Raw genomic sequence first — 27,950 nt, 5'->3', positions numbered from 1 at the left:
TTCTACTTTCAAGTTTTAGGCCCCCAAGATTCTGGACTCCTAGAGATTCTAGACCTCCCCCCCAAACTCTCTGTTCCACTGTTTCCCGGTTCTAAGGCTCTATCCCCCACAATTCTACCTCCCCCCAAGATTCCAGACACATGAGATTCCAGATCTCCCAAGATTCTCTGACTACAAAGTTTTCGGCTCCACAATTCTAGTCCCTGTGATTACGGACCCCTGCCCTCTGCCCCCGGCGAGGATTCTAGGCGCTGATAGTCCAGGTTAATTACTTGGGCCTTTATTCCATCTGGAAAATACAAATATTCACAAGAACCTGTACAACCTTAGGGACTCCAGCCCTGGCCCTGCCCTCAGACGCATGCCACCCCCACACCCCGCCCCCCAGCCCCAGCCTGCTGCCGCAGCACCCCAGGCTTCCTGCTCTGGTCCAAGTCTTTTCTCCAAAGCAGGCATGGATGCTTGATCCAGTCACAGCTGGGAAGAAAAAGACAGAGGTTTTGAGGAAGATCCTCCCCCCTCCCCAAAAAGCAGGATTCCACCTGGCCTGGGCCATTTGGCCAGAGCACCCGTCCCACTCATCCCCCCATTGCCCCAGCCCTGAGTGGGGAGGCTCTGCCCAGGTTGCAGGGGGGCTCACCATCAATTACAAGTGGATGTCAAACACGCCGTCCTCCACCGTCTGAACCTCCTCCTCTCGGATCTCTGCAGGGAGGGGGGTGTCACAGGACCAATTCCTGGGTCCCTGTGCCCTCAGCAGCCCTTCTCCCCATCACCGGAGGCACCCTGCCCCATCCCAGAACCAGAACCATCCACCAAAAATCAATTCACTGAATGACCAAAAGGCCCAATTTTTGAGGCTCTTTTTCTAAGTTTTCATTTTGCCACAGCTTTTTTGCAGCCACAGATTTATCGGTGCAGTTTGCTTAAATGTCAGTTTTGTGTGTGTTTTACATTTTAGACCCCAGCACTTCTGGAAGGCTCAGTGCAAATGGTTTCAACTTTTCTGTATTTGAGAACTTATGCCCTGTGCCTGCCTCTATTTTTGAGGACTTATGCCAGTCTGAACAGTTGTGGTCAACTGCCTTAGACCCCAGTTTAACATGGTTGTTCAGAGTGTTCTCAGCAAAATAATCATTTGAGGAATTGTCATTCAGAAAACTGACCTAGAACCACCAATGGCCCCAGGAGAGCTGCTGGGAGCTTTGGGGGGCAAGGGACTTTTCTCAGAATAGCCTCCAAAGCAGCCAAAAAGGGAAACACAGGCAAATAGCTCACAAAACTCCCTCTCCAATCCATTGTCAATCCCCCTAACAAAATAAGAGTGCAAATTGAATCTTGAAGTCTCTTTCACTTTTACTCTTTTTTATTTATTAGTCTCTCTCCTCCTCAGCCTCAGAGGGCTGGGGGCTCCCTGGTCACCTTCTGACACCCTTACCTGTCCAGCCCTTCTCCATCACCCTATCAAAATGAGACAATTACAAACTCTGCAGTAGTTTCCATCCTGGAGAAGGTAATACTATGCCACCATGGCCTTGCCTCCCTCCCTCCACAGGCCAGAACAGAAAGAGACCCCTTCTTACCTGGAGGCCGGGAGCCTCGCCTGCCAGGGCGGGGCAGGGAGAAGCTGAAGGCGCGATGGTGGGTATGTGTGGGTGAGGGTGAGGGTGCAGACCCCTCCAGACTCACACTCTGGGCCCGGCGCCGGCACTCAACTGACAGACGATCCTTGCACTGCTTGTGGCAGTTAACACCACAGGCTGGGGAGGCAGATGGGGAGCCCAGCCAGATCAATTGATCAGAATACCCTTCACCCCATTCCGCAGGCCTGCACCTCTCCCCAGGTCCCTTTGCTCCTGAGCAGCTGCCCCACCAAAACAAGAGCCTCCTTTCCAAGTGCTCTCTTCATCCTACTTGGCAGTCTGTGCCCTCTCCAAAGCTCCCTGTTCCTGGGCAGCTGCCTCACCAAAATAAAGGCCCTGGTTTTTGTTTGTTTGTTTGTTGTTGGTTGTTTTTTGGGGTTTTTTGTTTGCTTGTTTTGGTTTTTGGTTTTTGGGGGGTTTTCTTGGCAGCACTGCGAGGCAGGGGGGATCTTACTTCCCAGACCAGGGGTCGAACCCACACCCCCTGCAGTGGAAGCGCGGAGTCTTAACCACTGGATGGCCAGGGAAGTCCCAACAAAAGCCCTGTTAAAGGCTACCCCCTTCACGTCAATCAGCATGCCTCTCTGGCTCTAAGGTACTTCACTCCTTGGCAATTACCCCACCAAAATAAGGATATTCACGCAGATAGTAACTTCCCAAAAAACTCAGCCCAGCAGCCTTGCAACTCCATCTCACCTCGGCATTTGAGGCCCTGCTTGTAGATGCCCAGGATCTGAAATAGAGGAGGGGGCCGTCGTAGGGGGGAGGGGTTTAGAGGGGATGACTCTACTTCCTTTCCATGGGCAGGGAGTGGGGCTGACCCTTTCTGGAGCCTTAGGGCCCCCTCAGGGTTTTGTTCAGAACAGCAAGAGGAGAGGCAGGTGGAATTAAGGTTTGCCTAGGCTGAGAAGGCTCTGGCAGGGGCGGGGCCAGAAGGGAGGGCGGGGCATGGATGGGGCGGGGCCGGTGCTGGAGGGGTGTGGCTTGGGCGGGGGCTCACCAGGGCCTTGCAGTGGCGGCAGGCGACGGGGCGCAAGGAGTTGCTCTCGTGGAAGTTGTGTACGAAGCCCATGCGGCCACCCAGCACAGAGCTGGAGCGCAGAAAGTAGGAGACCATCTCCTCCTTGCTGATGCAGCCATCCCTGTCCGGGAAGGGGGAGGGCCTCAGCTCTGGGGGCTTCCCTGGGACCACCCACCACCAGCTTAACCCATCCCACTGGGAAAAACCCCTACCAAGTTAAAGGTCCTCACCGACTCCTGATTTTGGACCCCTGGTGCAGGAAAGAGAAAGAGCACTAGACTTGGAGTCAGGCAGATGTAGTAGCTGCTACTAACTAGTTGTGTGGTCTTGGGCAAGTCACTTGCCCTGGGTTTCCTCCCTAGAAAAATGGGGATCATAATTCCTGCCCTGCTCACTTCACAGGGTTGGTGTGTAAACTAAAATTGCTCTGCACTTTCCCATGGGATTATCAGCTTCTGTTTCCCAAAGTGAGCTCTGTGGAACACCAGTCCGGAGCCCTGAGAATTAAGAGATCTCTGATGAGTTTGGGGACCAGGTAAGATTGGAAAAAGCTGCACCTGTCTCACTCTTGCATAATCCTGCCAGAAAGGTAATCCAGGGCTTCCCCACGGAGCCCTTTTTTTTCATCCATTCACATATTTTAGGGAAAGAGTGAGCACGTGCTCTGGAGACAGAACTCAGTTCAAATTTAGGCTCTAATTCTTCTCTGTGTGACTTCAGGCCCCATCCCTCGGTTTCCTCTTCTATAAATGGGGATGATGATAGTTCCTACACCTCAGAGGCCTTTGGGTAAGGATTAAATGAGACAGTGCACATGGAACATTGACAACAGCGTCTGTAATGGTTAATAGATGCTGGGCCCCTGGGAGCTATTTCCACCAGGGGTGGCCCTTGTCGGACACGCCTGCGCATTGTAGTTGGGTGATCCAGGTGGTCCTTCACATCAGTGGTACATTGGGACAACTGATGGTTTATGAGAATATGTAAACCTAGGCTCCTATCTCACACTGTTCATGAAAACTTAATTCCCACTAAATTCAGAACACTAATGTAAAAAATAAAATTTTCAAAGTATCTGAAAAGGTATAAGGGAAGAGTTTTGTAATCTTGAGGGGATGAAGGCCTTTCTACGCATAACACAAATCCGAGAAGCCATAAAGGAAAAGACTGACATATTGAGCACACATTTTTAAAAAATTTTATATGGAAAAGGCAACATAAATGACAGACTGGGAGAAAATATTTGCAAACATATTCAACACCAAGGGTTAATATCCATTAACAGAGATTCTAGAAATCAATGAGAAAAAGACTCACAAACCCAGTGGAATAATGGACAAAGAACATGAACAGGCAATTTACAGAAGAAATAGAAGTGGCCAATAAACATATGAAGATATCCTACCCCCACTAGTGTTAAAGAAATGCAAATTTAACCAAGACACCATTTGCCAATTAGACTGGCAAAATTGTAAAGCTTATTATAGCATCCACTGTTGGCAAGGAAGTTGGGAAATGGGCACTCGTTCACTGCTGATGGGAGTGCAAGCTGGCACAACCTTGCCTGAGGTCACCTTGGCAGTCTCCCTTCTAATTTAGAATGTGCATATCTTTTGATCCAATTATCCCACTTCTAGGAATTTCTCCTACAAAAATAGTGGCCTGAGTACATGGGTACAAAGATGTTCACAGTAGCATGGTGGATATTAATAGCGAAAAACTGGGAACAGTCTACATGTCCATCAGCAGGAGAATGGTGAGGCAAATGACGGCCCAGCCACACAGTGTAATACTCTGCAGCTGTTCTAAAGAATGAGGTAGTTCTGCATGAATCGGCCTGGAAAGACGTCCACGATGAGGGTTTAAGTGGAAAACAAAAGTAAAAAAACACAAAGCATGCAGTTCTGTCAAGACAGTGATTTAAAAACAAAAACAAAAACAAAAAACCCTGAAAACCCTACTGCCACAAATACCCAGATGCTGGTTAAAATATATCAAAAACTGCTTTAAATGCATAGGTGAGTTTGTAAGAAATGGTTACCCCCAAGTTTCAGAAACAAAGAGAGATCTTCGAATTGAGGCAGTGAGCTGTGGCTGCCCCAGGAGCCGGGTGCTGGATTTTGATACCTGCCTGGGGCCTGCAGGAGGTGGGGAGTTAAGGCTGAGACGCCTGCATGAAGCTGATGCCTTGAAGGTCTCCAAGGGCTGCACCCTCCCTAAAAGTGTGGCCTGGAAAAACTCCACCCTAACGCAGGGAGGTGACAGGGAACTGTTTTCAACTCAGAGAAAACTCTGTTTTCAACTATTTGTTCCCAACGCTGGGAGGAGAAACAAAGCAACTACAATGAACGCCGCTGGCGGAACTAGATTTATACCATCATCCTGTTTGTCTATGAAAGAGACACAGACAAATTCTCTTAACAATTTGCAACATGCATGAAAAAAAGACTGGAAAGATACAGGCATTGCCACGCCAGTAATGTTACTAATGACAACCTCTGAGTGGGAAAGGAGGGAGGGAATTTTCACTTCTTACCTTATACACTTTGCTCACTATAAATCTATTTTACTACCTGGATTTTTTTTTAACCATGGATTTTTATAATATGGGAAAAAACCCAGCTTTCTGAAATATGGATAACATTAAAAAGTAAATCGACCTGGGATGGACTATAAATTTTGATTGGAATTTTGTCCGCTCAGCAAAACCAGGGTGCGAACATGGTTGCAGGGGGCATGTTTAACCTACTCCAGAGAACCAGCTGTTTGTCCAAATTGTCAGCGTGTGAATTGTGAATTGTTGATAAGCAAGTGGGTGCTGCTAATTACAGGCCTTTCTTATCTATTCATTAAGACAGGCTACCCAGGAGTTCAACGTGCCCACACTTTTTGCCAGCTGTGAGCTCCACAAATAAAATGGCATTTATGTAGCAACAGTCCCCAGGCCACCGTCTTTGCAAGACTCAGGTGGAGTCCCCCCACCCCCTCTTCGGTCTGAATAAGTGAGGTAACCCTGTGCCTCTGCAGCTGGCAGCCTCCCCGAAAATAAGAGCCCCTCCCCACATGGGTGGCTTCCTCCCTCAAGATCATCTGGTTCAATGTCCTCATCTTGCACGGGAGGAAACTAAAACCCAAAGGGAAGTGAGCCTGCCTTCCCTCTCCCCCTGCCCCCAGGCCTCCTCACTGGTTCTGGTCGAGGTCCCCAAAGGCGCTGAGGTAAGGAAAGTTCCCACGGATGATCTGGAACTCCTCCTGTGAGATGTGGCCGTCCCCATCGACATCGAAGTTCCGGAAGACAGACTGGAGTACATAGAGGGACACAAGGGGGAGGGGAGGATGAAAGGAGCAACGGCCCCACCCTGCCCACATTCCCAGTCCAAGTGATGATGGGCGGGCGTCTCAGCCGTGGGCAGCTATCTGTCTCCCCCACCACCTCCCTTCTCCATACCCCCATCCCAGCCCCACCCATTAGCTGTGCCCCGTGCCTTCTGGAGACTGAGTGTTGGCCCTTGAACCTGGCACTGGTGGTGGCTCCCAGGGCAGTGCCCTGGCAAAACGAGCCTTGATTGACCCCTACGGACCTGTCCCCCCACCCCACAGACTCCAGAGCTGGCTGCCACGGAGTCTCACCTCCACCATCTTCTCAATGTGCTCCACCATGAGTGCCTGATCCAGCTTGGGTTTGGCCGCTGAGGTCCACTCCTCCAGCACCGGGGGCCGGGGAGGCGGCGTGCAGCTGGTGGGGCTGGTTGGCTGTGGGAATGGTCGAGGCTGAGAGAGGGCCAGAGGTGAGGAAGCCCAGGGCCCAGTGGAGGAGAGAGGGCAAGCCCTGGGGACAAGGAAGCCTGCCCAACGAGCAGGATGGGTGAGGTAGCCTCTAATCTTGGAACTCCCGGGAGGGCAGACGTGGGGGAGGAAGAGGATGGGCCGAGTGGGTAAGCAGTGATTCCGTCCCTCACCGAGGACTTGGAGCGCGGTTCCCGCTGCAGGGACAGCTGGTAGAGCTCATCCTCTGTCTGATACTGATCCAGAGACACCTGGGACACACAGGTCTGATCACGCCCACTGGCCTCCGCTGCTCTCAGGAGCCCACTGCCCAGAACTCAGACCCACAGGTCCACCTAGAGGTCGCAGCCCAGCCCCGAGCCTGGCCCACAAGCTAGACTCAGGACAAAGGCCAGCTTAGAACACATCCCAGCAACCACACGCCAGCCTAGCACACAGACCAGAACCTGTATCTTGGCCCCAAACCTTGAACACAATGCACTGCCAAGATCTCAGCCAAGAATCCAGGTCACAACCCAGCTGAGAGCTCTGAAATTCCCCCCGAACACAGAACCCCACCCAGCAACCAGACTCCAGCTCAGATTTCAATCCCCATCTCAGTCCAGAACCTAGAAACAGGTAAGACTTCACACCAAACCTTAAAACCTAAGCCCCGGCCCAACAATTAGAACCTAGTCCAGATCTGGACTGGAACCCAACTCCTATGCTAGGGCTCAAAACCAAGTCCAAGACCAAGCCCAGAACCTCAGAGCTCAGGGCCATGTGTAAAAGCCGCCCCTGGGGAATTCCCTGGCGGTCCAGGGGTTAGAACTTGGCCCTTTCACTGCCGAGGGTGCGGGTTCCATCCCTGGTCAGGGAACTAAGTAAGATCCCACAAGCCACGAAGCACAGCCAAAAAATAAAAATTACAATTAAAAAAATAAAATAAAAGCCACCCCTATACCCAGAATCCAGAGTTTGACCCCAAACCTTGAACACAGCCCACTGCTAGGAACTCAACCCAGGGCCCAGGCCCAGCCTCAAGTCCACATGCCAGCCTCAGGGGCCCACAGCCCCATCTGGAGCCTAGAACCCTTCTCCAAGTTCACCCCAACCTTGGGGCCCAGGCTGGGTCTCAGTTCTTCGATCATAACTGAGAACCCAAGGCCGAGCCTGCAGGACCAGGTGCAGCTGTCGGCCCTGCTGCCTGGCCCCTCACCGTCAGCAGGCTCAGCAGGTCGGGGTTGGCCTGCACTGGGGGCTGAAGGCTGGTCACCATGGCCAGCTCCTCCAGGATGCTGAAGAGCTGCTTCATCTTGGCCCCATTAAGTCGGGTCCGGGTGGGGTCCAGCCAGTCAGGCAGTGCCAGCTGCAGGGCCACCAGGTCCTTGAGGTGCACACCCAAGATGGGGAAGCGGAAACCCATGCAGGCTGCCAGCCGGCGCCGGTAGTTGCCATAGTTGCCAGTGGCCGTCACTAGTTCTGTCAGACCTTCCCAGAGCTGGGGGACAAAGGGAAGAGGGTCACACACACACACACACACACACACACACATCACATACACATCACATATCTCAGGCTCGTCTCTCCTTCCCCTGCCCAGCCCTGGAAACGTGGGAGAGGATGTTGAGTCAGGGTCAGGGATGGGTGAAAGGTCAAAAGCCTCCCTCACTATCCCCCAACATTGGGTCCCTTAGCCCCTGGAATCAGAATTCATAGGTCACGAGTTCAAAGGGACACCCACTACCAAATACCACACCTCTACACCAGGCCTGGGCACAGATTATCATCAACATTTAACAGAAGAGGGGACTTCCCTGGTGGTCCAGTGGTAAAGAACCCACCTTCCAATGCAGGGGACACGGGTTTGATCCTTGGTCAGGGAGCTAAGATCCCACATGCCGCCGGGCATCTAAGCCCCCGTGCCGCAACTACTGAGCTCGTGTGCCTCAACAAGAGAGCCTGCGTGCCGCAAACTACAGAGCCCAGCACTCTGGAACCTGTGCGCAACAACTAGAGAGAAGCCCGCACGCCGCAATGAAGAGCCCGCGCCGCAACAAAAGATCCCGCAAGCCTCAGCGAAGACCCCACGTGCCGCAGCTAAGACCTGACGCAGCCAAATAAATAAATAAATAAATAATTTTTTTTAAAAAAAACCATTTCACAGGAGAGGAAACTGAGGATCACGGAGGCAGAGCAGCACAGGACGATGATTTCGAAGAATATTCTTAGTGGTATCATTCGTAACAGCCCAAACTGGAAAAACCCCAAATGTTCAATAGTAGAGGAGATACACAAATCAGGGTGGACTAAAATATCATACAGCAACGGAAGTGAATGAACAATTGCTCCACATAACAGAACGTAAGAATGAAAGAAGCAAGAAGTAAAATCACATATACAACACAATCCCATTCATAGGAGGTTCAAAAACAGGAAACAAGAAACCCACATGGTTTTGGGATGCATGCATAGGTGGTAAAGCTATCAAGAAAAACAAGGTCAGGAATTCCCTGGTGGTCCAGTGGTTAGGATTCTGAGCTTCCACTGCAGGGAGCACGGGTTTGGGGAACTAAGATCCCACATGCCGTGCAGTACGGCCAAAATAACTGAATAAATAAATAAAAATTTTTTAAAAGAAAGAAAGAAAAGCAAGGTCATCATCCTTAGGAATGTCATGACATCGTTTGCCTCTGATGAGGAGGGAGTTATGCTCTAAGGTGCTGGGGGCTTCGGGGGCCGGCAGCGTTCTACTTCCTGACCTGAGTGGTAGTTACAGAGGCGTTTTCTAATTTTTTTTTAACTGTACATATGTTTTATAGACTTTTCTATATGTATGTCACCAGTTATGTTTTTTAAAATAAAATAGGGACTTCCCTGGTGGTCCCGTGGTTAAGACTCAGTGCTTCCACTGCAGGGGGCACGGGTTTGATCCCTGGTCAGGGAACTAAGATCCCACATGTGTGTGGCACGGTCAAAAAAATAAAATAAAATAAAATAAGCAGGGGAAGAGTAAAGCACGAGCTTTGAAGTTCGGCAGACCTGTGAGACTCCACTCTGCTGCTTTCACTGTGCAACTGGGAAAGGATTTAACCCCCAGACTCAGTTTCCTCATTTATCAAATGAAGAGGGAGTGCCCAGCCCCCAGCGCTGCTGGGAGTTCTCAGCGAGGCCAGCCCTGGGAAGGCTGACCAGGCCATTCCCCTGACCCCCCGAGTCTCAAGCACCTTGATGGTCTCTGGGCTCACGTGGCTGTGGGTCTCCTTGAGGCGGGAGATGGAGCTGTGGCTCAGGCCCCCGACCACCGCCATCAGCGTGTTGAAATTCTGCAGCTCCAGGAGTTTCTGGGGAATAAATGGAGAGAGATGAGGCAGTGAGCCACTGAGTGGGTCCAGAATTTGGCCCAGCTTTTCTGGAGAAGACCTGGCAGTGGGTTAGGGGAAAGGAGGGACTCAGCCCTACTGGCAATTTGGGAGGTTGGGGGGAAGGGGAGGGGCAGGCACCTCTGCAACGTGGACGAAGTGTGTGATGACCAGGGCCCGCTGCGGGGCTGTGGGCTTGCTGAGAATCATGAGTTGCACCCACTGCGAGACACTGTTGAAGAGGGAGATGAAGCGCTCCAGGACAGGGTTGTCCACGGTGCAGCCGTGAGTCACAAAACTGTGATAGTCCTGGAACTGCAGGCAGAGTGGCCTCAGCACCCTGTGGCCCCTCCCCTCACCAAAGGCCGCTCCTCACCCTCCAGCGGCCCTTTGGTGGTTACACTGAAACCCCAGACCCACCCTGTGACCCCACCTACCCCAGAGACCCTGCCCCTCCTGGCACCCCCTCCCCAGCCCACACCCGCTCCCTGACGAAGGCCATTGGGCCTCACCAGGATCTTGCAAAAGGAGCGATATTCCAAGTAGGTGAGATGTGCTGCTAGCTCCATGGGGTCCAGGTGGTCAAACAACAGGGACATCTTGCGCTTTTTCTGTTCCACAGGGTTCCTCTGGGTCACCTGCCGATTCCACTTGTAGGTGGGGCTGGGGAGTGGGGCGGGGCAGTGAGTCCTTTGCTGGAGATGCCCCACCCCTCATGGCCCTACACTCATGCCACTCACGCTGACCGCGAGACACTGTGCAGAGCACGAATGTCCCCAGTCCCAGCACCTCCTGCAATCTCCCCCCTCGTCATGCACTCAACACAGATTTATGGAAGACCTACTCTGTGCCAGGCACTGTGCTAGGCGCTGGGGGTACAGAGATGAGCAAGACACGGTTCCTGCCCCCGAGGAGCTCACAGTCTACTGAGGGAGACAGACACAGAAACAAACAATCACGAAATAGCGTGGCACAAGTGCGGAGGTCTTTGGGCAGAGGTCTGCACAAAGTGTCATGGAGGAACAGAGGCCAGAACGACAAATTCTGCCCTGAAAGAGTCCACAGACACTCCACACTTGTGCTGAGTTTTGATAACATGGAGGAGGGGGCAAGGGGACATGAGCAAAGCGCCATGGTGGGAAAGGATGCAGGGGCTGCAGAGTGGTGAGTGGACCCGTGCAGCTGCAGTATGAGGTGCCTGGTATAGGGTGGTGGGCTGTGGAAGATGAGGCAGGAATGCCAAGCTGGCCTGAGACTATGAAAGGCCTTAATCCCCAGCCGAGGCGTTTTGGAGACGCTAGGAAGCCATAGAAGGTTTTTAAGCAAGAGTGACATGACCCTCACCCATTCAATTCAACAAACGTTTATTAAGTGCAGATGGTGTAGGATGCTGAGTGCCCTGCCCAGCCCTCCGAGCTCCCCCCACGCACACGCTCTCGATGTCGATGAGGCTGCTGTGCCGGCGGTTCCCTTCTTGGTCTAGCAGAGCCTTCAGCTCCTTGATCTGCTCAGCGAGCTCAGGATTCAAATCAAACTCCGCTGGGAATGCTGAGATCCAGTACCTGGTGGAGGTTCAGAGTCACCCAAGGCAGCCCTTCCCCCACCATCCCCTAGGACTGTAGTTCCCCAGAGAGGGGGAAAGAGCCTCAAACTGTGGTTCCCCTCACCCAGCTCTTTCCTTCCCCACCCACACTGGGCAGATCAGAAAACAGGGACCGGGCCAGGACCAGGAAGGGGCAGGCCTGCGGCAGCACAACCACCACGGACAGAGCCGGGTTCAAACCCACATGACCAGCTTCCAGAACGAGCTATTTCCACTCCTTCAGGCCAGTCTGATGCCTGAGATAAGGGAGCAGAGAAGGGGACAGAGCCCCAGGAGGAAGACTCACCTGACCAGATGGCATGTTTTCACCTGAAGCGAGCTGGAGTTGTCCTTCCGGGATTGTTGGTAGGTGAAGCAGAGTTAAGGAAAACAAGGATGGAGACTTACTCTAGAAGAGGAGGCAGGGGATGGGACCCGAGTTCTTGGGGGAGGCTGAGGGCAGGGCCTGGTTCTAGGAGAAATTCTAGGGGTGGGGTCTGGGGTGGGCAGGGCCCAAGCTCTGGAAAGGGGCTGAAAGCAGAGGTGAGGTGTGAGCTTTGGGAGGGTGCCTGGATGGAATGGGGGCCAGATTCTGGGAGAGGCTGAGAGCAGGACCTGGGTTCTGGGAGAGAAGCAAGAGGCAGGACCTGCGCTGGGAGTAGGAACAGGTTCTAGGCTGTGGGGAGGGGAGAGCAAGGCCTAGGCTGGGGAGAGACCGGGGGACGGGGGCCTTAGTTCTAAGGGGAGGAAAGGGGTGGAGCTTAGGCCCTAGCTGGAGCCTGGGCCAATCCTGATTTCTGTGATGTGGGAGTGGCCCACGCTCTAGGAGCAAAGCCCATCCTCTGCCCCCGCTGGGCAGCTGGGCTCCCTTATGGACGCGGACTGCAGGGCCCTTGGCGAGGCCGGCGAAGGATATATGTGCAGCAGTTTTGCCGCCAGCTGAGAGGAAGGGATGTACCAGGGGTGCATCATGAGGAACATGCGCACCAGCTGCGGGTCCCGCACCTTCCCGGAGTCATCTAACTCCGAGGGGTCAAGGAGAACCGGTTGACCCTACGTCCCGCAGCTGCGGTCCCTAAACCCTACCCCGCAGCCTGCCAGGTTTCTGGCTCCCGGCCGCCTCCGGCTTTCCCAGGGCTCCGAAACCAGGAGGCAGATTATAAGGTAAAGGTAGGGTGGAAGAGGGATAAGGCAGGATCCGAGGAACTAGAGGAGAAGAGCGTCTGAGTCGGGCCTGTAGTCTGGAGGGGAACCAGCTGGGGCGGAAGGAGACGGGTTCCGTGGGGTCAAGAATCCAGAGGTCATTTCCTGAGTGCCTGGGGAAGGGGCACCCCTTCACCAGATAAGCCACCCCCCATCAGCCGGAAACAGCTTCCAGGCCGCAATAGCGAGTTCCTCCGGATCCCCCGGGGAGACAGATAACGGTCCTCATGGGTCAGAGTCTGGGGACCCCGCCGTCCCTCCCTTCAACGCTGGTATACTAGGGAAGGGAAACCTTTTCTCTTTCTGCACCGTGTGGATCTCTCTACCCCGGGATGAAGAGGAGACTTTTTCCAAAGAGGCTGCAGGATGCGAGTTGGGCAGAGGTCTGCCCTGGGAGGCAGGGGTCAGGGTTCAGGCTCCCGGCTGGTCTCAGGCTGGGCGTGTCCTCCCGTGCCACTCACCGAAGGCTTCAATGCAACCACGGAGCAGCTCCTCCACCGTGCAGCCCTTGTCCAGGTCCAGGGTGCCCGCCATGGCGTCCGGCGCGGGTAGGCTGGGCCAAGCTGCGCTCCGAGAGCCTCCACGGGGTTCGGACCGGACCCCTGTCCCGGGAGAGGCAGAGCGGGAGTCTGCGGAGGCGCGGGCGCGGCCCGCGGACAGAAATGGGGCGGGGCAGGCACGCCCCCTGCTGGGCAGGGGCGGAGTCGTCCGCCGCGGCCACTCCTGGGGTTAACTGGCCCGGGATGTTGCAACCCACCAGTTGGGAAACGAACTGACCAAGAAGCTTCCGGCCCACCCTTGGAGTCGTGGGAGGGCTGAGGGACTCCCCGGGGATGGGGACGAGCCAGAACTCCGGGGGCTGGTTAGTGTCCCAGCCCCCCTCCCCGCAGGCCCTCTCCTCCTCACGTCCTCTCCCCAGAGGCACCTGCAGCACCCCGCAGCTCAGTTCTGCGCCCCTCCCGCTTCCCTCCCTTCACAGCTTCCCTTCCCCCGCAGGGTTATTTTGGGAACCCAGAGCCTGAGGGGACCTCGGAGGAATTTCTCCCTGGGATGAGAGGGGGGAGGAACCCAGGCGTCCTGCCCGCGTCGCCCCCTCCCGGGCTCCCCGGAAAGGGGGGCGCTGTGGCAGCCCCCAGGGGCCTGCCACTGGGGAGGCGGGCTGGAGCGGAGAGGAACATTCCTGGGGGGGGTGCGGAGAGGGCGGAGCGGGGAGCCCACTGCGGCCCGGAGGCGTCAGCGGGAAGCCTGAGCCTGGGAACCGCGCGCTCCCAAGCCACCTCCTCCGTGAAGGCCCCAAGGGTCCCGGCTCAGCCCTTCCGCAGGCTATCTTCATCCCAGACCCTGACGCAGGTCCCCATACTGCACAGTCGAACTGAGTGCACACACAGGCCGTCCACACTCGAGCACAGAGTAGGGTGCCCAGAAGGGGGCGCTAGCACCGTGCAGGGTGGAGAGTGCCTGTACGACTCCACCAGCAACTCCAGTCACTGGCGGGAATATACGCACCCATGCAGAGACAGACACTCATTCCACACCCGAGGCCAGGGACCCACATCGGGGTGCAAGAATGCCTGAGGCTCCCAAAAAGCCGAGCCTCAGGCAAATTACCTCCCATACTCTCTCTCACACACACAATGGCACCCACACCCCTCGCACACCTGAACGAAGGAAACCTCGGACACACATACCCAGCTCTCTACCCCAGAATGCAAACCCGTTGAAGGGGCCGGCTTCCGGCCCTGCTGCTCACTAGAGCCAGGCCAGCCTGGAGTTCCGTGGCCACAGCAGCTCGACATCCGCACACGTGTGCACACACGCAAGGCAGTGCACCTACACGCATGTACACTCTCCCACACATGCACACACCGGTGGGTACGCACACACACCCATTCCGCCCCCGCCCCCTTCATCTGCGATCCAGGGCCAGCCCTGCGGCCCCAGCGACCTGACATCCCGCACCCACGGACGCTGGCAAAGCCTTGCCCCACAGAAGGTACCCCGCCCCTACACATACTCCCCCGGGCTGCAAGCGGGGAGCGGGGGTCTCCTCTATGGAGTTCTCTGGTAGACTTTTCCTAGGAGCCACCCAGAGTCATCGCCGCCCGGCTCTCCCGCTTCCTCGCTGTGTGACCTTGAGAGTCACTTGGCCTCTCGGAGCCTCAATTTTCTCATCTGTCAAATGGGGGCTTCGCCGGGGAAGGTCCCGCTGAGACGTGGCTAGGAAGAGCCGGGTGCGCCCCGGATGCCGCCCCCTCCCGCGCTTGTCCAGGGAGCTTCGGGTCTCTCGGCAGGTCCCTCCTGGCCCGGACCCGGGCCGCAGATTCCCCACCCACCAACCCACCCGCCGCCCTCGGCCCGTCTGCGCCGCCCTCGAGGGCCCCTAGGGGCCGGGCCTCCCCTGCCCTGCACCCCCCCCCCCGCCCCGTGCTCACTCACTCACACTTGGGACCCGCAGCAAGAAGCCCGCACCCGGCCCGGCTGGCACCACCTCCGTGCTCTCCCGCCCGCCGACCTCGCTGCGGCTGCGGCTCCCGCCCGCTCTCCGCGCCGCGGCCCCGCTCCCCGCCGCCCCGCCCCCGCGCCGCGGCCGCCCCCTCCTCTCCTCTCCCCTCCCCTCCCCTCCCGCCCCTGCGCCGGGCTCCGCACCGGCGGCTGCGCCTCCCCCATCGGGGGCTCCCTCTCGCCCCGCACGCGGCGGTCCCTGCGGCAGCTTAACCCCTGCCCTGCCGCGCCGCCCGGGAGACCAGGGCCGCGGGCGGGGGGGCTGCGCCACGGGCCGCGCCGAGGGTGGGTGAGGGGAGGTCAGGCCGCGCGGGACATGGAGCGGGGGAACTAAACCACCGGTCCTCTCCCTCCATCACAGACACCCCCCTGCCCCCCGCCCTGCCTGGTGTGGGGCAGAGGAAGCCGGGAGGGGCAGGAAGCAGACTGCGGTGGGGAAGGGGCGCCCCGCCCAGCCCCCGGCCCGGGTTCCTGTTTTCGAGACAAACTGTTCCCACGGGGCTAACCCGGCCTGGGGCCGGGCGTCTTCCTGCGGGCAGCGGGGGGCACAGGTTGAGTAGAGATCGGGGGCGTGGGCGCGGCGGGTCCTTGTGATAGCCTGGGGGAGGGGCTAGGACAAGGTGGGAACACTTGGGGGAGAGGGGCTTGTGGGGAGGGAGGAATGAAAACGCGGCTACCTGGAGAAGGGGCCTCGAGGTCTGGGGATAGAGGGAGCTCCAGTTCACACAGGAGGGACTGGGGCCCCGGAAGCCTGGCTCCCCATGAGGCCAGATGAAAAGGGGCAGCTGCAAGCGACGGGTGGGTTCTCCGCAGCTAGAAAACTGGAGCCTGGAGGCCTGGCCAACCTCCCCGCCCCCTCCGGCAGAGAGGAACTTGGGAGGGGAAGCCGCAGGCGGTTGGGGTCCCCACAAGCCGGGCCTAGGGGAGCCGGTAACAGTTTCCGGCTGTTCAGGTTCAAACACACTCACTGTGAAACCACCGGGCCCCAAACAAATCTTCTGAGGCTTGCCCCGCCCTGCTACCCGGCTGCGGAGGCAGGACCTCCCCCACACCTCAATCTCGGTAAAACGAGACCTACAAACAGGCCCCTTCTGGTCCTTAGTTTCCCCAAGTGAGAAGGGGCAACACCGGCCTAGCCTAGACGGTCTGTGTGTGTCCCCCGCCCTAACACTCTCCTTACTTTGGACCTAGCGCAGCCACCTGCTGAGAGACCCTTAAACGCCGCAGTGGGGCGGGGCTAAGGGCGGAATCAAGAAGGCGCCAACCACCCAGAGGCTCCTCCCCCTTTTGAGTCCGGGCCCCCCCCCCCCCCCGACCGCGTGGATCTTCAGTAGTCCTGGAGGCCTCTGCCTAAGTCCCAGCTCCCGGCCCCGGGTGGGCCCCACCCGGGCGGATGCCACGCCCCCGGCCAGCCTAGCAGGCAGCTGACCTAGTATGGACACAGCACTGGGGAGAGAGGCGTGGAGGGGTGACGCTTGGAAATGGGCAGGAGAGTCCGGGCCCCGCCCCCACAGGCCGCCCCCCCCTTCTGAGGGGACGCACCTGACACGGGTGGGGGTAAGGCACGGTGACTGCGCAGCTGCTATGCCGCCCAGAGCTAAAAATATTTCCCAACAGAGAGAGGAGTAAGGAGGCTCCCAAGGAGAACCAGTTTATTGGGGAGTGGGTGAAGTTGGTCAGACCCATAAATAGGAGCGGGCGGGGAGCCGAGGACAGGACGGGAGCAGTGGCCTTAGTCACGCTGAACACTGGGATCTCAAGGCTGATGGGAAATGGGGTTCCAGGAAGAGGTTTAGAGATCTAACTCCAGTACCCCACCCTCTGGATGAGGAGCTGGAGCTGGCCCAAGGGATTGCCAACAGACTCAGGGGCAGGTTTGGGTCTGGTCTAGAGGCTCAGATCTTCTCATCAGGTGCTGGCAGGCGCTGGCGGTTAGGCTCCACGCCCCAGATCTCCCTGGCGTACTGGGCAATGGTGCGGTCACTAGAGAACTTGCCAGAGGCGGCTATGTTCCGGATCACCATCTGCGTCCACTCTCTCGGGTTCTACAAGCCAAAAGGGAGCTCTGGGTTTGCTCTGCCAGTGGGGTCCCCACCTACCACCTCATCCCAACCAGGGCCACCAAAGCCCTGCCAACCCCTGGTCCAGGACCCCTCACCTTGTACAGCTCACTGACTCTCTCCTGGCATTTAACGTACTCTTCATAATCTGCAAAGACTTTAAACCTGGAGGGGAATGGAGAAGCAGGAAGTTTCATGAGGTCAAGGGCCAAGCCCATCCGGTCCCACTGGATTTCTGGGGACCTGAACAGTGATGCTGCTTCCAAAGGAATCTAGTCCCAACTGCCCAGAAGCCCTGTCCAGCCTCCGCACCACATCTGAGCCCTACTGAGCCCAGCAGCCCCACGTGCACAGTTTCCTGGCCGGCCAGCTCACCGGTCATGGTGCATGAGCATGTTGACAATGTCCTTGAACAGGTCGGGCTGTTTGGGGGAGAAGAAGCCACTGCTCAGCTGGTCAATGATGTGCCGAAGCTCTGGAATTCGGTCATAATATTCCTGGGCATTGTACCTGTTGGGGAAGAGCTGTAGTCAGTGCCCTGGAAATAGGTTCCTGGCTCCTCCTCCTCCAGCAAAAATCCAGCAAGTTCCAAGCCCCAGGGTCAAAACCCAGGCCCAGCCTGCTACTGCCCTGCCCCCAGCTGCCACACTCCCTCTGGAGGTCTTTCCAAGAGGCCCCCTCCCTTCTCAGCTCAGCTTTTCATCCCCCACTTTGTGGGTGAGGAAACTGAGGCCTAGAGAGGAGAGAAAGGTAGTGTCAGAAGCAAAGGCCCCAAACCAAGCGCTCTTCTTCCCACACACCACCACTGTCTCCCAACAGGTTTCTTTCCTCCGTGAATGGCTTTTCTCCCCCACCATCCACAGCCCATCCCTGGCCTCGCTTTCAGGCCCCAGGAGGAGCGAACAGGTACATCCTGAGGAACATCCTTAAATTCAAACCATCCAGCCAAGCTCATCGCTGTGTCTGGCACCAACTTTCCTCCAGGGTCCCGCTTCCTAAGGCAGCACAATCCATTCCTGAGCCACCTGGGTTCAGATCTCTCAAGACCAGTCTCATCTCTTTCCTCCCTTTCTCTCTTCCAACCAGAAACCAAGTCTGCCTCCTCAACAATGTCCCTAATCCCCATCCCCAGCACTGGCCTGCTGCAGGGGACTCCCCCTGCCATCTGGTGTCAGCCCCACACTGGTCCCCCACCTAGATATTGTCCCCTCCAGTCAAGCCTCCCTCCTGCAGCCGAAAGTGTCCATCTGGAGCCTAGTTCTGAACGTGCTGGACTTTGCTCAAAACATTTCACGCTTCCTTCCTGTCCAAAGGACCAAGTCTGCCACGCTTCCAATGCAGGGGATGCGGGTTCAATCCCTAGTCGAGGAACTAAGATCCCACGTGTCATACGGTGCAACCAAAACAACAACAACAACAACAAAGGACCAAGTCTAAACTTTCTAGTCAAGCCCCACAGGAGAAATTCCTATCAATATTCAGCGACAGCTCTTGTAAGCTGTTGGTGGGAGTGTACACTGGTACCAACTTTCTGGAAAACAATTTGACAATGTGTATCAGGAGCCTTAAGAACTCATACTTTTTACTCAGATATCCCCTTCTAATAATTATCTTAAGGAAATAATCAGAGATGTGGACATCAATGTAAAAGGTTAGTCATCACAGGGACGTTTATCCTAACAGAAAGGGGAAATCAACCTTAATGTCCAACCATATGGAACTAGTTAAATAAGTTATGCCATGTCCATAGGATAGAATGCTATACAAACATTGAAAATATCTTGAAGACTATTTAATGACATGGAAAATGCCTCACCAATGTTAAGATAACAGGATTCAATATTGTACATACATTATTCCCAACTTTTAAAAACGATATACACACACATATAAATACACGAAGAAAAAGAGAACTGTGGCTTTAAATCTGGGTGATGAGATTATGGATGACGGCTGTTTTATTCTTCGTGGCTTTGTATTTTTCTAACCAGTGAGCATGTACTGCTTTTATGATAAGAAAGAATCATATTTTAAAATGTTAAAAATGTAATGCCAGGAAGATGTCTTCTCTGAAGATCTCTGTTTCTGACCACAAGCACAGATATAACCACTGTACTCATGTTTCCCTTTTTGCCACGGCTGCCAGGGAGCTAAGAATTTCACTTTACTTCCAATTCCAGAAATAATATTATCTCTTAGGGTGGATATTATTTTCTCTTCCTTTTCCTTCAGTTCTATGTTACTTCTTTCTTTTCCCATTTCATTAACCTGATTTGTTATAAGTTACCTCAAAAGTTTTCTAGACTCGTGATGGCCGTAACCAAGACCCTTTGCAGCCTGGACCGGACTTTCCAGTCATGCCTCTTGCTCCTGGCTCTACCCTCCAGCACTCGCACCTTGGTGCCTCCTGCCCACAGACTGTGAACTTTGCAGCCCATACCCTCTCTGGTCAAGCCTTTCCACGTCCTCCACCCGCATGCCGAAGATGAAGATGTTCTCCTCTCCCGCCTCTTCTGCCATCTCCACATTGGCCCCATCCATGGTGCCAATGGTCAGAGCCCCATTGAGCATGAACTTCATGTTGCCAGTGCCTGAGGCCTCAGTGCCCGCAGTAGAGATCTGCTCGGAAAGGTCAGCAGCCGGGATCACTGTGGGGGGGGGGGGGCAGCAGGGGACAAGCTCAGCTCCAGGAAGAGCCCCAGACCAGCTAGAGACTCTGGAGTTAGTGTGGCCCTAGGCCTAGCCAGATTCAGAGTCCCTTCCACCCCAGCGCTCCAGTCTTAACCAACCAAGTCTCTCTCTCACTGCCCCCCCACCGCCCCGCCACCTCTTGTTGATTCTTGAACATCTGGGACCTAACCTGGACTCCCCCTACCCCCCAGCTCCATCGTGTGATTTAAAGGGCACCACTGAGGCCCATCTCCCCTATAATTTCACCCCATACCACCATTAAAGGGACATCCTCATGATTTGAGTATTGTCCTCTCCAGATTCTTCCTTAAAGTGCAAGCACCCTAAGAAGAGGAGATTAATATCTCTTCCTGGGACTGAACTAATCAGAGCTTCCCTAGGGTCCCCAGTGGCGGCATTCCACCTTTCTCGGCCAGTGAGACTCGGTAGTTCTCCAGGAAGATCACGCGGAGGCGGTCTCCCACCACCGGGTCGTGGTTGACCACATCCCCAATGGCTGTAATGAGTTTGATGATCATCTTGGCCATGTGGTACCCGGGTGCAGCCTGCGGGAGCACAGTCTGGGGTCAGCTCCACAGCCTGACCTCCTACCCCCATCCTGCAACCCAGCCAAGCTGACCTCAACCTGGATATCAAAGAACCACAGCCGTGGTCTGCAGCCCGGCTTCTCACCTTCCCTCCAATCATCACAGTCCGAGGCACAAAAAACTTATTGGGATCCTTCTTGATGCCTGTGGAGAAAGAGAGGGATCCAGTGAGTGGGCCAGGTTTTCCCTCTGGGCAGTAACACCTGACAGCATCCATCCAGCCAGGGCTGGGCTGGGAGACAGTAGCCCTGACTTGGGCAATCACTTGCTTTGTGACCTCAGATCTGTCACTTCCTCCCCCTCTGAGCCTCAGTTTGCCCATCTGTGAAATGGGGATAATTCCATGTCCCAAGAGTTATCCTGAGGTCAAAGGAGATGTTGATCAGGAAGTATATAGTATCCTGGGAGGTACACAGAGTGGGTAACCGAGAGCCAGAGGGAACCCTGCCACTCACGGTTGTACATTGTGATGACATGGAGGCAGTTGAGGAGCTGGCGTTTATATTCATGAATCCGCTTCACCTGGATGTCGAAGAGCGAGTTGGGGTTGATGTGGACTTTGTATTCCCTCTCTAGGTACGCAGAGAACTTTAACTTGTTTTCCTGAAGGCAGGGGAGTAGAGAGAGCTCACCAATAGGCCTCAGCCTCAGGAAATCCTACAGTCTCATTTCTTTCCCAGGAAGGTGAGGATAGAAGTCTCCCTTGCCACCTTCATCCACTCCTGCATCAGGGCAGACATTGCTAATCAATGTCAGCACTCTTCCAGTGAGGTCAGATGATGCCTTCCCACCGTGGAGTGACTCCAGGCAACTTCTACCAATGGCCTGAGGTTGCAGAAGCGATGAGCTCTATCGGCCATTCCTGACTCAGACATCCGGCCCCTCCAGCGCACTCCACTCAAGCCCCGGCACAGGGGTCTGTCCCAGGTTGCAGCGCTCCTCACCTGCTTCACTTTGGCCACATCCCGGATAAAGGCTTCATCGTCCACATAGGAGAGCAATTTGTGCAGCTGGTCCAGGTCTGCGATGTAGTCCTCTCCGATGCGCTGTGGGAAGATAGCTCTCAGTTAGGCCCATGTCCCTCCTCCGTCCTCCCTCACAGAGGGGTCCCTTTCCAGGTCAACAAAGCCCCATCCACTGCAGACAGCTCCTTCCTCTGCAGCCTCCCAGCTGGGGGGTGGTACATGTATGTGCATCTTTCCTCCCCTCCTGACCTTGAGCTCTGATGGCTGACCCCCATCTGACCCCACAGGCCTTCCTCTTGGCCTTTTCCTCTGACAGGCATTGACCTCAGGGCCCCGCTCCCACTCTCTGCCCCCTTCTGGTCTCACTCCAGATGTGACCTGCTGATAACCCCTCCATTAGGCTGTGAATTCCACCAGGTTGACCTTCACAGCCAGGGCCTCCATTTGCCCACAGGCACCCTCATGCAAGGAAGAAAATGATTCCCCTCCTCCAGACAGATGCAAGGCTTGGGGAACGCAGTGCAGGATGGACTTCAGCCCTCAGATGGGTGCCCTACAGTGAACCACATACACAACCACACCCAGATGCTCGCTGCGGTGACCGTGTTGACCCCTACTGGCCACACGTGAACACTCACCTCAGCAATGACCTCTGCCAGCCCAGGGTTACACATAACCAGCCAGCGCCGAGGAGTGATGCCGTTGGTCTTATTCTGGAACTTATAAGGCTCTAGCTCATAGAAGTCCTTGAAGCTACAGGATGGGGTCGGGGGATCACCAATCATCCCTGTGGGATGAAGGCCTCCTCCCTGGGGCCCCTACCCTGGTTTCTTGATGAAAGGGGCCTGGAGGGGAGGGGGAGGGTGCTGTGTGTAAGAGGGGTCACCTGGGGACAGGACTGGACTGGACGACAAGGCTATGATGCTTGTAAGAGTGGTGCCACCCGTGGAAGGGGCCAGCTGAGGGCGACTGTGAATGGCCGGTGCCGGGCAGTGAGGGGGTGAGCGGGGGTCCAGCGGGAGGGGCGGAGTCTGGGGAGCAGGTCTTACGTGGTCTTCTTGAGGATCTCGGAGTGGATGCGAGCCACGCCGTTGACAGCGTGTGAACCGGCGATGCACAGGTGCGCCATGTTGATGCGCTTCACTGCGCCCTCCTCCACCAGCGACATGCGCCTCAGCCGGTCTATATCCCCTGGGAATGCAGCCGCCACCCGCTGTGCCAGGAGAGCCCAGAGCTAGGACGGGGACCCAGGACCCAGGTTTCCAGCCCCTACCCCCAGATCTCTGTCCACAGTCCTCCCTGCCAGAGTCTCAGGAGCCATGCTTTCCATGCCCTCCACGCCCCACCCTCCACCCCATGCTTCCTCCACTCACATCAAGGAAGCGCTGGTTGATCTCATAGATGATCTGGAGGTGCCGGGGCAGCAGGGTCTCTATCAGGTGCACGGGCCAGCGCTCCAGGGCCTCGGGCAGCACCGTGTGGTTGGTATAGGCACAGGTCCTCACAGTCACATCCCATGCCTGACAGATGGGATGGGGAGGAAGGACCCCCAGGCTTAAGCCGGACGGCTCTCCACACACACTGTGCAGCCAAGAGCCCTGGCCCTGCCACTGCCATGCCAGGTTCTAGGACACCTGCCCACTGGGCCTCACACTGCCGTCTGTGCAGTGGGGGCTCCACCCACATCTTTCCACTCCCCAGACTGGGAGGGGAACCCTGAGATGCAGAGGGTGAGGCCTGCATGGAGGAGGGGCCCTGAAGCCCACCTTGTCCCAGTCCAGCCGCTCCTGGTCCACCAGAATCCTCATCAGCTCGGGGATGGCCAAGGAGGGGTGGGTATCATTGAGCTGGATGGCCACCTGGGGGCAGAGGGGGGCACTGGAGTCAGTCTGGACTCCAAACCACGGCTATGATCGCTGTCCTTTGCCCCTTCAGAGCACCCTCCCCCAGGGCCCCTCATGGTTCTAGGGTTGAGCTGGGGGTGGAGGCCCTCACGGGGGCAGGTATGGGGCAGGAGGAAGAGGGGAGCGAGGTTATACTGAGGATCGCGAGCAGATCCCCCCACACCCACCCCCAACACCCAGCCTCCACGTCCTCATCTGTAAAATGGGCGGTTCAGGCTGAGACTGGAGGGAGGAGGCATGGCACCCATCACAGGAGGTGTAGAGGCCGGCCTTCCCTGGGGCCTGGTACCTTATCCGGGAAGGCGTCGAAGCTCGTGCGCACAGGGTCTAGGCAGCCGAACTTGGAGGATTTGAAGCGGCGGATGATGTCCTGGAGTGTGGCAGCCACTACGAAGTACTCCTGCTTCAGCCGCAGCTCTTTCCCCTCAAAGAACTGGGGACAGTGCCAGGCAGGGCGGAGTCAAGGTGGTGGCCTAACACTGCTGTGGGTGTGGCCAGGGGAGACTCCCACCCACACCAAGATTCCTGAGCCCTGAGCTGCCCCACCTCAGGGACCCAGGGGTCTTTCTCCCACCAAGAAGCAGCAATGTGGATGGTAGCAGGAGGCAGGGCTAAGGACCAGGAATATTGTGGGTCTTACCAGGGAGCTCATCCAAAGTGCCCCACCCTAACCTGCTGCCCCCAGGACTCAGGCATCCTCCCACTTAAAGAACTTGGGGGAAGAACAGGACACACAGGGGCCAGCAATATGCCTTGGGTGTGACTAGGGCACCGGCAGGTGTCACTCCCCTTCTCCTGCCCTCTCTCATGCACTCTGGCTTCCTGTCCCCAGCCCAGGGGGTAACATACGTTGTCGTTGGGGTACAGGACACGGGAGATATTCTCAGCCAGGTTGCGGTCCAGCACAGCCTGGATGTAGCCACCGACGTTGACTGAGGAACGAATGTGGGGACAGGGTCAGGCTTGAGTCGAGTGTGGGCAGGGGTGGGTAGGGGCTGCTGACTTTGGCTGAACTCACAGTCCTTGAGGTTGAAGTCATTGGGGGCCTTGGCAGACCACAGACGCATGGTATTGACGATGTTGTTGCGGTAGCCGGGCACGGGTGTGTCGTAAGGCATGGCCAACACCACCTGCGGGGCACCCGGTATGGCATCAAGAGGTGGCATCTCTCCCTGAGAGCCGGACTCCGTGCTCCGTCCCTGCACTCCCCCAGCTCCCCACGCCGGGTTCTAGTCCCAACTCTGGGTGACCACAAGCAACCCCGCCAACCTCTCTGGACCTCATCCATAAAGAGGGGACTTCCCAGTGCCTCCCCACACTCCCTTGCCCCTCCTTGCTGGGCTGTTGTGAGGATTCCAGGAGGAGGCGGGGATGAGCTCGGAGCCCAGGGAGGGGCCCTGTTGGTAGCCACTCTGCCATGATGGCGATGAGCTGGCCGCTGGCCTGAGCACAGTCTAGAGGACACTCTGGACTCATGGAAGGGCTGGGGGGAATCATGGGGCCTGGCTGAGGGGGTCACGGAGGTCAAGGCCATCCAAAGGGCTTACGCCTGGTTGACCACAGGGCTAATTAGCAGTGACTAATGCTGGCCCCACATCCCACAATTAGCAAACATCAATAATTGCTGCCGATAGTTGCCTGCTACCACGGGGCGGGGGCACACCCACGCCTCCCTCCCCAACATTAAGTAGCCCCTGACTGGAGCAGAGTGAAAGCTGCGGCTCAGAGAGGGAAGGGACTGGCTCAAGAGCATAGAGCTAGGTGGGCAGCCAGAGCCCTGCTGGACCTTAGCGTGGATGACAGCAGGACAGACTCTCAATTCTGAAAGCCTAGAGGTTGCTGTGCAGCCATCTGGAGGCCGATGACCTGCAGCCACAGCAAGAGGACTGGCTGAGCTGGGATGTGGACACCTCGTTTAGCTTTCGGTTCCCTCTAACTTGCTCTGTGACCTTGAACAAGTCAATTGCCCTCTCCAGGCTTTAAGTTTCTCCCCTGTCCCCCTTTCTGGGCTGTGGCTTTGTTTCCCATCGAGCCCCCAGTTCAGATGTGCAGGGGAGTCAAGACCCCGTGATTATTCTTTGATGAGTCTTGTGGGTGGTGGCAAGGAGCCAGGTTAGGGGAGAAGCATTGGTACAGCAGGGGGGCCTCTCTCCTCCTCCCAGGCTCTGCACTTGGTCTGGCTGCCCTGTGACCCTGTCTCCAGCCTCTCCTGGTTCTAGCTGTGTGACCTCGAATAAGTCACTTAACCTCTCTGAGCCTCAGTGGCATCCATTATAAAAGAGCACTAGGTCCAGTAGCCTCCAGGCTCTTTCCTTGTTTCTGTTTCCTCTAGAACCTCCTCCCCTCTCCCTCACTAGATTTCCCCACCACCACACCCCACTCCCTGGCTTCCCCCTCACCTGCGTGTCCACCCACTTGGCCCCCTGGCTGGTGTGCTCCACTCGGCCATAGAAGTGCACAGGCAGTGTGAACTCGGGTCGGGCCTTCTCCCAGGGGTTGCCGTAGCGAAGCCAGTCATCAGCCTCCTCCATCTGAGCCCAAGGCAGGTGAGGGGAGAAAGGAAGGCAGTGTCAGAGCCAGGCTCACACCACAGCAGGTGGTGAGTAGGGAAGGAGCAGTGGCCCTAATGTGCCCTATACAGGGAGGGTGTAAATGAAGGGCTTTCGGGTAGGTGGGCCCCTGGTCTGGTGGAATATCCATGGGGACACGGTGTGTGTATGAGAGTCTGAGACATTCCACAGGTGTGGACCTCCTATCCCCGGAGCTAACAACTGGCTTGGGGCCAGGGGGAAGGGGCAAGGATGTTTTCCACCAAGGCTGGGGCTGGTTCTGGATCTATGTGCAGATGAATGAACAAATAGGGGTCTTCTCCATCATAACTACAAGGTCAGGGCCCAAGGTCACTCACCTGCCAACCCCCAGAGATCTTCTGGTTAAAAATCCCAAACTCATAGCGGATCCCGTAGCCATAGGCAGCCAGGCCCAGTGTCGCCATGGAGTCCAGAAAGCAGGCTAGGGGTGTGCATGGAGGTGGGTGTCAGAGACGCAGCACAAAGGAACCCTTCTGGCCAATCCCCTGCCACCCTGCTCACTTACCCGCCAGCCGGCCCAGGCCCCCGTTGCCCAGCCCTGCGTCCTCCTCGACTTCCTCCAGCTCCTCCATGTCCAGGCCCAGCTAGAGGCAGGAGGGTATGGCAGGCATCAGGGCCAAAGGCCAGCAGGTCAATCTCCCAAGCCCCAAGGCTTGCCCCACCCCTACACACCTGGTAGGTGGCCTCATCACAGGCATTCTCCAAGGCCAGGTTCACCATGGTGTTTTGTAGCGTCCGGCCTATGTAGAATTCCAGAGACAGGTAGTAGATCCTCTGCCCGGAGAGACAGGTGGGGAGGTGGAGGGGAGGACGTCAAGGCCACCCACTAACAATTCAGCCAGGCCCAGCTGGGCCTGCACCTCTCACACTTCCTGCCCCACTCCTAGGTCCCAGCATGTTCCAGCCCTGCCTCCATTTCTCCCCCCTTCTCAGGCTTTGGGACCCAACAGGCAAGATTCTGCTCCCAGCATTTCTTCTGGCTTTGGACAAATCACTTTTCTTCTCTGAGCCTCAGTTTCCTCATCTGGAAAATGGGGCTGGCCATATCTACCTCAGGGGCCAGGAGAGGTGCCGAGGAGAGGTAGGAACTCCTTCCATTGTATGCAATCCTGCTAACAGCCCATCAGGGAGTCAGGACATAGGGAAGCCCCTCCAAGTGCTCCCCAAAAGGGAAAGCCAGGCCCAGAGAAAAACGTCATTGGCTCAAGGTCACACATGACTCAGGGCTAGAGTCGGCCACCTCCCGTCCTTGCAGAGGGCCCCCTGGCCCTCAAGCCTCAGTCCCAAGAAGGGGACAGAGAGCTGGCAGGATCCAGGACGCTGATGGTGCCTGGTCTTCTGGTTCCCTGGGTCCCCTCCCTGGCCCTCCCCCACTCCTGCCCAGAAGTGTCAGGTTGCTGACATTTACCAGTGACCCCAACAGACATTTGATCTCACCACTGCAGCTGCGCCCCATGCGCTGCACCAGCACACACACCATGCACGCATTCAATGATATGTCCTTCCACTTAGGGTCCAACCCAGGCCACAGGGGTCTTCCTGCCCCCCAGAAGCCCCTCCATTCTCTTGAGTGAGCCCTGGGCCTTTGCAACCAGCCTACCTGACCCGAGCCCCCTGACCTGCCCCCGTCCCAGATTTCTCCCCCTGGTTTGCCCCAGCAACCCATTGCACGTGGCACCCCTGGATCCTCCAACCTCAGGAACCTGGAGTGACCCTTTAGTTTGCTGCAGAAAGCCCTGACCCCAGGGAGGGGCTGCCACTTGGTCAAGATCTCCCAGCCCCCAGGCAGGGCACCCAGCCCATTCCCCTCCCGGGGTGCCCCAAGCAGCACCTTGGGGTCCGTCTCGTAGTAGTGCTGCTGCGTGCGGAGCCAGCGGCCCACGAGGTGGTCACGCACGGTGTAGGCCAGTGCAAAGTAGTAGTCTTGAGGGGTGGCCACATTGCGGTCTTTCACGAGGGTGAAGTGTAGGTGCCGGTTGAAGCTCTTCTTCAGTTCGGCCACATTCTCCACGCCGGCCAGGCCACGCACGCTGATCTGCTTTCTCTTCTCCTGGTCTGTCAGGGGCCGGGACAT

General features: G+C 56.5%; 2 protein-coding genes across 6 annotated transcripts; both read right to left on the bottom strand.

Annotated features, from left to right (window-relative positions):
- Positions 1-450: 450 nt before the first annotated feature.
- Positions 451-16,316, bottom strand: RASGRP2 (RAS guanyl releasing protein 2). 3 transcript variants are annotated; one of them, XM_060104697.1, is made up of 17 exons: positions 16,259-16,316; positions 13,038-13,205; positions 12,290-12,392; positions 11,681-11,743; positions 11,222-11,353; positions 10,304-10,454; positions 9,933-10,106; positions 9,657-9,773; positions 7,649-7,930; positions 6,624-6,701; positions 6,295-6,417; positions 5,849-5,964; positions 2,644-2,785; positions 2,340-2,376; positions 1,584-1,760; positions 641-705; positions 451-477 (listed from the first exon to the last, which is right to left on the bottom strand). In XM_060104697.1, the coding sequence occupies exons 2-16, from the start codon at positions 13,108-13,110 to the stop codon at positions 647-649; spliced, it is 1,827 nt and encodes a 608-aa protein (XP_059960680.1). In that variant the 5' UTR covers positions 13,111-13,205; positions 16,259-16,316; the 3' UTR covers positions 451-477; positions 641-646. The 3 variants fall into 3 exon arrangements, with proteins under 3 accessions (XP_059960680.1, XP_059960682.1, XP_059960681.1); XM_060104699.1 differs by lacking the exon at positions 16,259-16,316 and adding an exon at positions 15,756-15,858 and having other exon boundaries at positions 13,038-13,178; XM_060104698.1 differs by lacking the exons at positions 451-477; positions 641-705; positions 1,584-1,760; positions 2,340-2,376; positions 2,644-2,785 and adding an exon at positions 3,882-4,501.
- A 657-nt stretch (positions 16,317-16,973) lies between these two features.
- Positions 16,974-27,950, bottom strand: PYGM (glycogen phosphorylase, muscle associated). Of its 3 annotated transcripts, XM_060103047.1 has the most exons (20): positions 27,708-27,950; positions 26,549-26,650; positions 26,382-26,460; positions 26,194-26,297; positions 25,685-25,816; positions 24,304-24,415; positions 24,135-24,217; positions 23,575-23,718; positions 23,148-23,240; positions 22,755-22,901; positions 22,431-22,594; positions 22,020-22,134; positions 21,361-21,462; positions 20,872-21,019; positions 20,502-20,560; positions 20,233-20,374; positions 19,579-19,786; positions 17,514-17,648; positions 17,237-17,303; positions 16,974-17,123 (listed from the first exon to the last, which is right to left on the bottom strand). In XM_060103047.1, the coding sequence occupies exons 1-20, from the start codon at positions 27,948-27,950 to the stop codon at positions 16,974-16,976; spliced, it is 2,529 nt and encodes an 842-aa protein (XP_059959030.1). The 3 variants fall into 3 exon arrangements, with proteins under 3 accessions (XP_059959030.1, XP_059959031.1, XP_059959032.1); XM_060103048.1 differs by lacking the exon at positions 26,549-26,650; XM_060103049.1 differs by lacking the exons at positions 26,382-26,460; positions 26,549-26,650 and having other exon boundaries at positions 26,194-26,214.

The sequence above is a fragment of the Mesoplodon densirostris genome, chromosome 7 (assembly GCF_025265405.1).
Source record: "Mesoplodon densirostris isolate mMesDen1 chromosome 7, mMesDen1 primary haplotype, whole genome shotgun sequence".
NCBI classification, from domain to species: Eukaryota; Metazoa; Chordata; class Mammalia; order Artiodactyla; family Ziphiidae; genus Mesoplodon; species Mesoplodon densirostris.
This window is presented reverse-complemented; position numbering and strand designations above follow the sequence as displayed.

Excerpts from the sequence above, each read along its gene's own strand:
- PYGM (XM_060103047.1), bottom strand. The coding sequence starts at position 27,950 with ATGTCCCGGCCCCTGACAGACCAGGAGAAGAGAAAGCAGATCAGCGTG. Across the intron at positions 26,461-26,548 it reads GTGATGAGGCCACCTACCAG|CTGGGCCTGGACATGGAGGA; the intron begins GTGTGTAGGGGT and ends TCCTGCCTCTAG. Across the intron at positions 25,817-26,193 it reads AGATCTCTGGGGGTTGGCAG|ATGGAGGAGGCTGATGACTG; the intron begins GTGAGTGACCTT and ends CCTTGGGCTCAG.
- RASGRP2 (XM_060104697.1), bottom strand. The coding sequence starts at position 13,110 with ATGGCGGGCACCCTGGACCTGGACAAGGGCTGCACGGTGGAGGAGCTG. Across the intron at positions 10,455-11,221 it reads CTCATCGACATCGAGAGCGT|CCCCACCTACAAGTGGAATC; the intron begins GTGCGTGGGGGG and ends CCCACTCCCCAG. Across the intron at positions 6,702-7,648 it reads ACCTGCTGAGCCTGCTGACG|GTGTCTCTGGATCAGTATCA; the intron begins GTGAGGGGCCAG and ends TGTGTGTCCCAG.